General features: G+C 35.4%; 1 protein-coding gene across 5 annotated transcripts in view; it reads right to left on the reverse strand.

Moving 5' to 3' along the window:
- The window catches only part of GABRG3 (gamma-aminobutyric acid type A receptor subunit gamma3), a 736,378-nt gene that overhangs the window by 120,207 nt on the left and 602,720 nt on the right, over positions 1-13,451 (reverse strand). For all 5 annotated transcript variants that reach the window (XM_077123978.1, XM_077123977.1, XM_077123976.1 and 2 more), the window contains one exon: positions 594-731. In XM_077123978.1, the coding sequence (XP_076980093.1) occupies positions 594-731 (138 nt within the window). The remainder of the gene's footprint in view (positions 1-593; positions 732-13,451) is intronic.

Raw genomic sequence — 13,451 nt, forward strand, 5'->3', positions numbered from 1 at the left:
CATTCAAATACATGAATAGGCAAAGTGTATCAGTTCATCCAGTTACTTTCTTTATAATACGCATATAATGATCAATAAAATAAAATTGTTGGGTAATTATTTGCTCAATTTATTGAAAAGAAACTCAAAGTTTAAGGAAAAGTTTAGAATAAAGTGAAGGAAGAAGTTAGAAATTAAAACTCAATGTACATTTTGTATCAACTTCTTTTATTTGTGGATTTTCAATAATCTTTGATTCTTATTATGCATGTAGTAAGTTATAAAATGCCCACCATTTGTAAAATAGATTTATATAAGTACGGTTGGTTGTAAGTAAACCAAGTTAGGTTTATGATATAAGGCAAACGCAAACGCAACCCTCTCCCATCCCAATTAAAACACATTTTTTTTTTAATATTTTCACTTTTAAATCAGTTGGTTTGCCTCAAATATCAGCTAGAGTTCATGGTTATCCTAGTATTGTTAGTTAAACACACATGTAAAAGAATTCCATATTAATGGTGTAGCGATATATACTTAGCTTTAAGCCTCAGGAAATTAAAAAAAAAACAGATCTTGTTTTTGAGAACTCTATTTCTTTAAGGAATTCCTACCTGCTGATGTTGTCAGGATTTCGGTAGTGTTTCTGAGACCCATGAAGTCAAATTGATAAAGCCGCCATGATTTCTGATCAGCTGCCTCCACTGAATTTTTTCTCCATCTATAAATCATTTCTTCTTTGGGGTAGCCATCTAAAAACACAGAATAAATATGAACACTTGAAGAAATACATTTATAAAACATTAAGGTCTAAATTGCAATTCTAATCACCTAATAGGGGTTAAAACTTTTTATGCTTTATTTTTCTTAAATCTTCTTCAAAGACAGGTAAACTGCAAAAATGAGTGGGCAAGTGCCACCTAACCCAGAGGATTTCTGCTTCCGGTCTTCACTGTTGACTACAAGCCTGGCTGTAGGGACAGATCAAATAGGAGGGCTGTTGTCATTAGTCTCTTTAGTCTTGTAGACTCAAGGCTGTAACGACCTCCAAAAAGAGTAGATGCTTGTTGGAGTCCTGAGTCCTCATTTAGCACTGAGTCTTTTTTTTATAGACCCAACTATTTGACCCACCCTGTACACCTTTCACTCTTTCCCAGACTTCAGTCCCTTTAAATCTCTGGAAAGTTGAATGCAATAAGAAATTCTGCAGCCCTACAGATTTCAGACTTGCCAGTCCCCACAATCATATGAGCCAATTCCTTTATAATTATATATACACACACATACATATAAATTACACATAACATACATACATCTATTCTGCTAATAGCCTATTGTTCTGTTTCTCAGGAAAATCCTGACTGATGTAGATTCAAGAAGTCAACTGACTCTCAGTCCTGCTCTGATGTGGATCTCCAGCTCCAGACAGCAACTTTGACCTTTTTTGGAGATCACCTGCTACCTTGTTAATTACTTCAGGAGGCAAGGTCCAAGCTCAGTGTTGGCATCCTGCTGTGGGGCCTGGGCAGGGGCTCTGATCAAAACACTGGTTCTGCTTCTAGGGATCTATGAGCTCCCTAAGCCTAAGTCAGATATTGGCTAAATCCTTGTTTCTGTTTCTGCACCTCTCCTCCAGGATTTATGCCTTCTAAGCAATGTTGCCACCAGAGCCACCACCGTTAACTCAGAGCAGGAGACCTCTGACCCTGAAGACTGACACTGGCACTTGCTTTCTCGGGCACTACTCTATCTCCAAGCACTGCCCCTGGTCTACCTCACAGGGCATGCTCCCCTCCTGAGAGAAAGTCTAGATCCCAGTGGACTCCCATGCATTGGCACTACCAACACTTCACGAATTTATACAGACGCCAACATTACCCTGAAAGGAAGAAATGCTTTTGTCATCTTGATAACATATCTCAAATACAAGTACTGCAGTGATGCACACATATTTCTGCAAAAATATTTATACAGTGGTTGAAAATTACTAATTAAATATTTAGATCAATTTGTGAAACTCTTAAAGACAACCTGCTTTTACTTTTTTTTTTTCCTTTTCTTCTAGTGTGGTTCCCTCATTCAAAGACTGAGAAAGCATTGGTATGCCTCCTGCTATTTAATTGTGTATTGCCCTAGAAAATTATTGTCAACATTTCAGGAATACTTGCTCTCCCCCTAACTGACCAAAGTTGATATCAAGATATTCAGACTCAGTCCAAGGCATTTGTATGAAAAATAAAAACATTTTACTTTCCCATTACAAACCTTCTATTCCCACTGGACCCACCATTAGAAATAGTACTCTACACTATAATTCTTTCTAACTTTACTTTGTTTTTTTAATAGAGCTTTTTTGAGATATAATTCACTATGCATAAGATTCACCCATTTAAAGTACACAGTTCAGTGTTTTTTAGTATATTCCATCTCTTTTATTCTCTTCTATTATTCTCTTTTATTCTCCTTCTATGACCCCATTATGCTTATGCCATTACGTTTCATGACATGCCATGATTTTCTTTATTCTCATTTCATTTTGTTTAACAGTAGATAATCTCTATTTGCCTATCATCAAATTGATCCTTTCTTTTGCCTGTTCAAATTGGCTGCTGAACCCCATTAGTGATTATTTTATATTTCAGGTATTGTACTTCTCAACTCCAGAATTTCTCTTGGGTTCTTTTTAATAATTTCTATCTTTCACTGGTCATATACTCTATTTGGTGTGACATTATTGTCATACCTTTCATTGGTTCTTCGAACATGATTTTCTTTACTCTCTTGAATGTATTTAAAATACTTTTTTAAGTCTTTTTTTAGTAAGTTCAATGTCTGAGATTCCTCAGGGACAGTTTCTATCGAGTGTCTTTATTTGAATGTGGGATACTCTCCATGTTTTATAATTAGATCATGTATCATAACAATTCTGGTATCAGATCCCTTCCTCTACTCCAGGATTTGCTGTTGTTGCTGAGATTTTTGTTTCGTTGTTTGTCTTGTTGTTGCTTAATTGCTTAGTGACTCTCCTGAACTAATTTTTTAGATTTTGTATTTCCTGCAGTATGTGGCCACTGAATTCTCTATTAGCTTTGTTGTTGCCATTGCTGCTTTTATGTTTTTATTTTTAATTTTCATTTTTTCTTATTCCTTTTGCCAAAGGTGTGTGTGTGTGTATGTGTGTGTGTGTGTGTGTGTGTGTGAGTGAGAGAGAGAGAGAGAGAGAGAGAGAGAGAGAGAGAGAGAGAGGGAGAGAGAGAGAGAGGAGAGAGAGAGAGAGAGAAAGCATGTCTTCAAATATCAAGCAATTTATAAGACAGATTTGTCTTCATTTTCTTGCTTGCGTAGGGCTCAAGGTTAACAGAGGTTAGTGACTGGTGTCTTCTCCTTTCCCAAGATTTTCCTGAGTTTTACACAGCTTTCTAGAACCCAAATAACAGGTCAGAGATTTTTAAAATTTTCTTCCTCTTGATTGTCCATGGGGAACAGGGACAGAGGTCTCCTTTGCATCAATTGAAATCATAACTTTAGGCAAATATAGTGTTGCTAGAAGGATATCTGTGTTTTTCATAATGCTCCAAGCACACTATTGTTTCCCCATGAGCTAAGCTTTGCATTAAATTAAATAGCCACAATACAGTGGAGATTTTTCAAGTAGTGGGAGTTCAGGCAAAATGTTGACTCTGCTTTGGGATGAAGTTCTTAATAGTGATCCAAAAGAAGTCAATTCACTGTGCTGGCTACGAGGCTGTTGTATTTTCACATCTATTATGCCACCCAACTATTCAAACTGGGAGAAAAGGAATAGCTCCAAGTTGGTATGCACAGACCCCATTGTCTTTCTCCAGTTTCTCCTGGATAGATATTTTCAGTCTTTTCTGTGGCTTTGGTTAATTCACATTGTTTTGAAATGGTTGATTTCAGTTGTTTTGCCAGTGTTTTAGTTGTTTTTGTGGTGAGTGGTCATTGAGGTCCTCAGTCACTCATTCTGAAGTCAATGTCCCTATGCTATAACTCTAATAACAATAGTAACTAATGATGGCTTCTATTTTCTGAGCACTGGGCAATAGGCTCTTTATGTATATCTTCCATTGAATGTTATCATCCTGATCTAGAGTGATCTTAGCATTCTAGAATTAAATAACTTACCCAGTTCCACACAGCTCATCATAGACAAAGCTTCAGAAAAGATCCGGGTCTGTGCACACTCCAAAGCTTTCTCTCAAATTCTATTCTATCCTACTTCCTCTTTTATAAAGCTTCCATTCTTATTTCTTGTTTGTAAGACCTCCTCCACATACATGTAAAAGATTTCATACTTTATTAATAATTTAATATTTAAACTTATATAAAATATATTTACATTTGAATTATACAGTGTTCTGAAGAGTTATGCATTAACTAGAGAGAAAAATAGTGTCTAGGATTTCAAAGATAAAATGAAGTGGGGAGGAAAATTTCCATACTTCACTTTAGAACTGGATTCTTCTTCTGCACCTGGTTTTTCTCCTCATCACCATCATCACCATCATAACCCCCAAACATCAGCAGCAGCATCACCACTATCACAATCAACACCATCACATCACTACTATCATCACATCATTACCACCATCACTATTGTCATCATCATCACTGCCATCATAAACATCATCACCATCATCATCATCACCACCATCAGCACATTCTTCAACATCATCATCATGGCTTTTGCATATGTCATGGTGTTAGGCAATGTTTTAAAGGTGTTTGATGCATTAAGCCCCAAACCACCTAATAATATAGGTATCACTATCCCCATTTTACAGATGAGCATGCTGAGGCACAGAGACACTGAGTAAAGTGTTGAAAGCCAAGCCAGAGTACAAACTAAGGTTGTATGACTTCAGAGTCATTGCCCTACCTACTATATAGCACTACTATGATAAAATACCAGTCTCTACTTTTTCTTCTGATTCTTCATGTTCTCAAATGTCAAGTCTCTTGGGTTATAAAAATATTCCTCAAAAGGATATTGTCTTTCCTGGAGAAAACCAATCACTGATTTCAAAAATATACTTTTCTTAAGAGCAGATAGTTGATTGCTTTCCAACTGCTTACTGTTCACTCTGAAAATGCAGGTAACAATTTTCTTTTCATAATAAATTCAGTAAGAATTATTAACACTTAAAAAAGCCAGTTGACCCTAATTTTCTAAAGACTTGATATAAGGATCTTTGTTCTCTGAGGAACTTAAACACTTGATATTCTTGGAAGGCTTGACAGCTGGTGGTAAGCTCCAAAACCAAGGTAGGGAATACTTTGCAGAAAATATGGCCATGCCAGGGAACCAGGGAAGCCAGAACCACAAGACTCTCACTTGCAAGGCCCTTCCAAAGTCCTGGGTTGAGCCAGCAACTCTGTATTGGCTCCTTTGAATCATTTTGAGAAGGCCTTCCATCATCATCTTTCTCCTCTCCATCAGTATCACTTTTTTGTAGGTTTGACTTTCTAAACTTTAAATTTTTTTACATTATTAAATCCACCAATCATTTAATAATCCTTCCTTAAAACCAGGTCAGAATTCCAGCCAATCCTAAAGAACACCCAGGGCAATATATAAGGCCCACAAGGATTCCATGCACTAGAGTAACTTTCCAGAAACCTACAACCTCCAGATGGGTCCCTGATCCAGATAAGTCCTGAAACCTAGCCCAGCCTTTCCAGAATATCAGATAGCTCCATCTCCCTACCACATATTAGTGACAGACCCTTCCAGCGTGAAAAATTTAGAATGGCCAAAGCCCAAACACCCTTGAAGAGAGGTATGGAAAGATCAAGGGTGATGGTGGAGTTATACAGAGAAGAAAGGATTTAACAAATGAATATGAATGCTGAATGATTACATTGATATCTATTTTAGTCTCCAGTATTTTAGAGCAGCTAGAAGTAAATCCTAAAATTGTAGAATCGTAACCCATGTCAAACTTTGAAATATGTTCTATAACTAATTGTGGTGCTGTGCTTTGAAATTTATAGCTTTTTTTGTATATATGCTATTTTTCACAAAAAAGAATGAATAAAAATCAATTGTGATTATAAGAAAATATTTAAGCCTTCTAGCCTCCTATATTCTGGAGAAGCTAGAAGGAAAAATTTGAGAGGATCATATGGTAGACCATGACAAACTCTGGATCTGTCCTGTAAGTACTTATTGAAGAGTGGTTTGAAAACTTTTGCTTTTTTATTTCTTTGTTTTCTATATATGTTCTACTAAACAATAAAAAAAAAAAAAAACAAGGTCAGATAAATGTTTCCAAATTTAGTTATAATTATTTTATGGCCTTATTTTTCTATTTGACTTATCAATTATTCTGAAATTATTTTGGTAAGGACATTTCTACTTGATGGATAGGTCTGTGTGTTTATGTGTGTGTATGTGTGCATGTGCTTGTTAATTAATGAATACTACTGCTATCCGTTTTTTAAACAGAAAAATGTCCCATGGTTAGGAAAATGGAGTTTTCATGTCAGGCTCATTCTTTGGTTCCTGTGAGAAAAAAGCTCCTCTGCACATTCATTGTGCTGACCCTATGAAACAGAGCATTTTCTAATTTTTGTAGCTAAAAAATAATAGTAAAACTGTAATGCGTAAAGGCACAAAAATATTAAACTTTATATACCTTTTTGTTAACTTAATGGTTGCCCTCCTTTTATTGAAATGAACATAAAATTCACTAAAATAAGTTTTTAACCATAAGTTCTTTCACACTATAGTATTCTAGAGACATTACATTCCTAACAATAAACATAGATTCCAAAACTCAATAAACCACATTTATTTTCACCTGATTTGTTTCATCTGCAAATGATTGAAACACAAAAATCATTTATTTTTCTTAAATAATAATAAAATATTCAAAGTTAAACCTTAAAAGAGGTCAATCAGATTATTATATTGAATGTTAAATATACCAGAATATCACTAATTTATGAAACAGGTATTTATAACTCTAGGGGATGGTCAGATTATCATGAAGATAACAATTCTTTCTTCTAGCACAATCAGATGTAAAATAAAAAAAAATTTCACATTTTGATAGTATCATCTCCTGTAAATAATTTCTATCTACAAGTTAGATTGTCAAACGAGAGCATTTTTATTTTCTATAGTTTAAAGTTTGTTTAAAACCATTTAGATCCCATAGAAGGAAAAAGAAGGTTGCAAAATGAGTTCCTGTGTGAATAAACCCCAGGTGTAGGGAAATTCTCAGGGGATTCAACCAAGCCTACAACAATCAGATACTCTCAAATATTATTTAAGCAGGTCCAGAGAGTAAAAAACAAAGGAATACTGCATAATTATTTTAAGTGTAACCCAACCTGATAATGAATACACAAGAAAAGCAAATATTATTTATAAATATTGATGCAAAACATCACGAGATGTAAGTTAACAGACTTCATCTGAAAAATATTTTTAATGCATCATTACCTAATGAGATTTATACCAGAATGAAAGTGAAAACTCACGAATCTAATCCATCATATGTTCAGCTCCATAGGAGTCAAAAGGTATTTGATAAAATCCAGTTTACATTTGCAGTCAACTAAGCTACAAAGTAAGCAATAATTCATCTGTATGTATTTGTGTTCCTAAGAGCCATTAAATTCATTAATAAGAAAACATTAGAGACTTTCCATTCCATTAAGATTGGAAATGAGTCTGTGTTTACTATTTCCCATATTATTTATCATTATATTGGAAACAATAACCAACATACTTAGAACAAAAATAATGAAATAAAACAATTAAAGGCATAAAACTTAGGTATTTTTATGAAATCATGACACAAAAATTGATGGAAAAGCTAATGCACATTATTTTCATAAAATACCATGCCATGAACTTAACAAAAAGCACATAAAAACTGTAAGAGGATGTCCATTAGTTGCTACTCAGTCAAAAGTAGATTTATTAATTGGAAAGAACATATCGTGTTCTTCCATAAAGAGACTCAACAACATGAAGATGTTGATTATCCCCAAGTTAAATAATAAATTTAATGTGATTCCAATAAGAGCATTAGCTTTTTCCCTCTGTTTCTAGAAATGTCTGTTATAAATTTTATTTGAAAGAATAATCAGCAAGAATGATAAAGAGAAGTGCAATGAGGAGGCCTAGCCTTTCCTATGCTATGATAAGCTTCTATAGTGAAGAAAAATATATGTGTAGATATAAAATTTATAAAAGTGTCTCACATAACCGTAGGGATGTAGAGTCCAAGGTCTGTAGGACAGGCCACAAGCTGATTAACTATGATGAAGGTTCTCAATGAACTCTCAGGAGAGGCTCGCTGGCTAAAGCAGGAAGAGTGACTGTCTCTTCTGAATTCTCCTTAAAAGCTTTCTGGTGATTAGATTAAGCATCACTCATTACACAAGATACTCCCGTTAGCTGATTATAAATGCAATCAACTGTGGATGCAGCCAACATAATCTTGATTTAAGTCCACAAAATGTCCTCATAACAAAAGACAGAACAGTTCTTGTCCAACCAGATGACTGGGCACCACCACCTGGCCAATTTGACACAAGAACCTGACCACGACAGGTGTCATTTTAAAAAAATTACAATCCAAATCCAAATTTTTGTGGAGATATGGATAATATCAGTTAGAGGTAAATTTGTAGCCCATTCCCCTTGAGTGGGTGCAGCTCTGTGCTTTATGTGTGTGTGTGTGTGTATATATATATATATATATATATATATAGCACAGAGCTTAATATATTAATATATATATATTTTTTGGCAAAACAAAACAACATGTAAATGGGAACATTCTTAACATATGAACATTTCATACTTCGTGTATAATCAATGGCTCCCAATATCATCACATAGTTGTATATTTATCACCATGATCATTTCTTAGAACATTTGCATCACTTCAGAAAAAGAACTAAAAAGAAAAAAGAAAAAAACTCACACATATCATACCCCTCATCTCTCCCTCTCAGTGACCAAATAATGAAGAATTTTGCATTGTTACATGAGTAACCAAAGGACCAGGCTAGATATGCATATTTTCTTGAAATTATTATAGAATGAAGGCAGCAACCTAAATTAGTAGGGTGAAGGAGTTTATGATAAATGTAAGCCATATGAGAAAAAGAAAAGTTTGGTTCACTTCTATACCATACATCAGAATAAATACTAAAAGGGTCAAGGATATAAATGTTAAGAAAGAAAAAAAAAAAGAAAAGAAAAGAAAAGAAACCAGAAACCATGGAAGTAGTAGGGTAGGGAAAACATGGATGAATTCATTTATAACCTTGGATTTGGGAAAACTTTCCTAACAATGATACAAAATCCAGAAGCAATTAAAAAAAGATTTACCAAATGAAATGGGCATGGCAACCTTACTTAATTTTTTGCTATGCCTTGAGGAGTCTGCACAGTGTTTCCTCTTATTTAGAACCCAAAGCTGCCCTAACTTTTATCCAGCCAGAGCCAATGCCAGAAATAGGGTGAGGTGAGTAATGTACTTGTTTTGAGTATGAAATTTAAGAGGGTGCCAAAAACCTCAGTAATCAAGGTAAATATTTTAATTCAATATTTTAAAAATCAAAAGTAAGGCAGATGGCAGTGTAAGGAGGTGTAGGACATAGATATTCCCCTAGAGCAGCTAGCAAATAGCCAGGAACTGTCTGGAACAATAGTTTGGGAGATATTAATGAGTGGACAAACATTATACACTAGTCTGGAATGGGCAGAAGAGATGAGATCACGGCACATAACTGTAAGTGAAGCACTCAAACTGTGGAGGCTGGTGGTGCTTCCCTACTAGCATGGCAGACTGTGTTCAAGACATTTTCCTATGGAAAAAAGAAGTAGTATCTACTAGGATCAAGGGAAGGAGTTCAACTAAGCTCCCATTGCAATTTTAAAGAACAAATTTGTACTGCTGAATACAAGCTCCAAGCCCAGATATAGCCAGAGCAAACAGGAAAGGAAACTTGAAGTCTCTCTCAGCAGTAAGGAGGTGGAGATGATGGAAAAACTAACAAAGAAATAAGCAAAAAATAGTGGCTTTTGGAGTTGGCAGAGCTCAGAGTAGTGGAAAAGGGCTGTGCCCCCAAGAAAGGGGCAAATAGAACCAGTACCAAGCTCCAACCTTTGGAGTTGGGGACTGGCTCTGAAAAGGGATTCCTTATTCTTTTAAAAACTATTCTAAGTAGCTTATTAGAGAAAGCTTTGGGCATTTTCAATTGCCAGCACTGACCCAGGCAAGGGCAGAGTTAAGATAGGTCTGAGACACAAAGTAACTAGTCAAGTGAAGGAGATAATATCCTAAAGGCTTATCTTCCCCAAGAAAAGGAGGGAGGGGACAGGCCCAAGTCAAGTGGTAACCCTTATTCATAAAATCCAGACCTCAGGGTCTGGAAAACAGAAACACCTTAAGCTTGTATTCTACCTAGCCTCTGACTCAACTATACCCCTGGTAGGAACAGGGTCTATTGAGAATTAAAGGCACTGCACCACTTTACACCAGTGGGGAGCTGTGGGCTAATAAGCACTAACCTGCTGGGCAGGATATAAAAAGCACAGAGTCTAAAGGCTTCACAGGAAGATTGACAAACTGCTGGGTCTCATCCTCAGTGAAACTTGATATTGATTACACTTTCCTCCTGAGATTTGGGCCTGTCTTGTCTGTGCAAGTATGATTGGGGGTTGATCATATCTGGGGAGACCCTCCTCAGAAAAATGTTTCTATATAGACAGGACAAGAACCAGAAAAACAAGAGCTGAAAAATTCTTATCAGTTAAACAGAAGCTATGCTAGTGGTCTAGAGTAAGTTTAACTGAGTGCCAAGGTACTGAGAAAGAAAAATTCAATCAACAAGAAAACCTTATGAAAACAACCTCCAAAATAAACTAACAAAGAAAATCTGAAGTCTAAACACTAGCAAAAATTTACAAGTCACACTACAAGAAATGAAGATATGGTACAGTCAAATAAATAAACTAACACTTCAAACAAGATATAGGAGTTGAAAGAACTAACAAAAGATGTTCATACAAGCTTGCTAAATCAAATCAATGAGTTGAGGGAAGATATGGCAAGAGAGATGAAGGACATAGAGAAGATTTTGTGTGACCATAAAGAACTCAAAAACTTGAAAAAACAAACGACGAAATATTTGAAATGAAAGACACATTAGAAGAGATGAAAAACACAATGGTGGGTAGGACACGGTGGCTCAGCAGGCAAGGATGCTTGCCTGCCATGCCAGAGGACCCGGGTTCGATTCCTGGTGCCTGCCCATGTAAAAAAAAAAAAAAAACACAATGGCAACATACAACAGCAGATTTGAAGTGATGCAAGAGAGGGAATGAGAGGACAAGATATCTGAAATTCTACACACAAAATAACAGATATGGAAAAATATGAGCAGAAACTCAGGGAATTGAATGACAACAAAGAAGCACACCAATATGCAAATTATGGGTGCCCCAGAAGGTGAAGAGGAAGGAAAGAGGTAGAAAGCATAATGGAGGAAGTAATCACTGAAAATTTCCAAACTCTTATGACAGGCATAATATTACAGATCTAAGAAGTACAACATAGCCCAAGCAGAATAGATCCAAACAGACCTATACCAAGACACTTACTAATTAGATTGTCAAATGTCAAAGAAAAAGAAAGAACCCTGAAAGCAGCAAGAGAAAAGTAATCCATCAAATACAGGGAAAGCTCAATAAAACTTTTTGTGGATTTCTCAGCAGAAATCATGGAAGCAAGAAGGCAGTTGTATGCTATATTTAGTATACTCAAAGGGAAAAGCTGTGAACCAAGAATTCTATACTGGCAGAGCTGTTCTTCAAAGATGAGGGAGGGTTTCAAATATATTCAGACAGTCACAGAGTTTCTGAACAATAGAACTGCTCTACAAAAAAAATACTGAAGGGAGAGCTATGCGCAGATAGGAAAAGATAGTAGGGATTGGTTTGGAGAAGAGTGTAGAAATGAAGACTATCAGTAAGGGTACAGAATAAAGTCATGAGACATGCAAAAAATGTGGATGAACCTTGAAGACATTATGTTAAATGAAATTAGCCAGAAATGAAAGGACAAATACTGTAAGGTCCCACTAATATGAACTACCATTAATGAGTGAAATTTGAGAGTTAAAGTTGAGAACACAGATTATTAGGAGATAGAAAGAGGGTAAAGTTTGGGCATTTGATGCTGAAGGAGTAAAGAACGCTCAACAGAATTGATTGTAATGATCTAGAAATAGATAGTACCTTACTATTTCATGGTAGCACATTAGTGTAAGTACAGTGAACAAAGTTGAGTTTGAGGATGGTTGAAAGAGGAAGGGTAAGGGAATTTATGACACTAGAAGAAAAGATAAAAGATAAAGACTGGGACTTTATAACAATGAAATCTAGCTTGAACAAGGATGGTGATTAAATGTACAAATATAAAAATGTTTTTACATGAGGAAGAACAAATGAATGTCAACATTTTAAGTTGCCAAAAATGGGATGGTATATGGAAAAAATAAAATCAATGCAAACTAGGGTCTATAGTTAGCAATAACATTGTAATATGCTTCCATTACATGTAACAAAGACAATATACCAAACCTTAATGTTAGTATGAGGAGGATATAAGGGAGGGATATGAGCTTCTTGGTGGTGGTGTTGTTATTCCTTCCTTTGATTTTATTTTATTTTTAATTTTTTATTCTTCAGTTTTTTTCCTCTTCTTTTATTGTGGAAAAAGTGTAAAGGTTCTCATATAGATTGTGGTGGTGAATGTATAACATGTGATTATGCTGGGAACCATAGATTTCTTACTTAGAATGGATTACATGGTATGCAAATAAAGCTGTTTAAAAAATAAACAGAAAGATACAAGTCCTGAGACAATATGGAGAGAGAGATGTGCCTTTCCACTGTGGGTAGGGGAGTAAAATGGTGCAGCCATTTTGGAGGGCAGTGTGGTTGTTCTCAGGAAGCTAAGTATAGGGTTGTCATATGAGCTTACAATCTCATTATTAGTTATACACTTGGAAGAACTGAAAGCAGGAATGTGAATGGACATTTGCACACTGTTGTTTATGGCGACAGTATTCATGATTAGCAATGGATGGAGGTGGCCTAAGTATACATCAACTGATGAATGGAGAGGTGAACTATGGTGTATACATACAATGGAATATTGAATGGCTGCAAGAGAGAATGAAATTGTGAGGTGCAGCTAAGTGAGTAAAACTTCAAGACAGTATTTTAAGTAAAATAAGCCAGAAACAAAAAAGACAAATATTATTATGCCTCACTAATATGGACTAACTATAAAGTGCCTACTCTGAAAATTGAATTAAAGAGATAGGTTATCAGGGGAAATCTTATTGTAAAAGTTCCTAGATTGTAAGCTCTTATACTTGTCACATCTATTTTGGAATAGTAGCCAGTACTTCTA

The sequence above is a fragment of the Tamandua tetradactyla genome, chromosome 12, assembly GCF_023851605.1.
Source record: "Tamandua tetradactyla isolate mTamTet1 chromosome 12, mTamTet1.pri, whole genome shotgun sequence".
Lineage (NCBI taxonomy): Eukaryota > Metazoa > Chordata > Mammalia > Pilosa > Myrmecophagidae > Tamandua > Tamandua tetradactyla.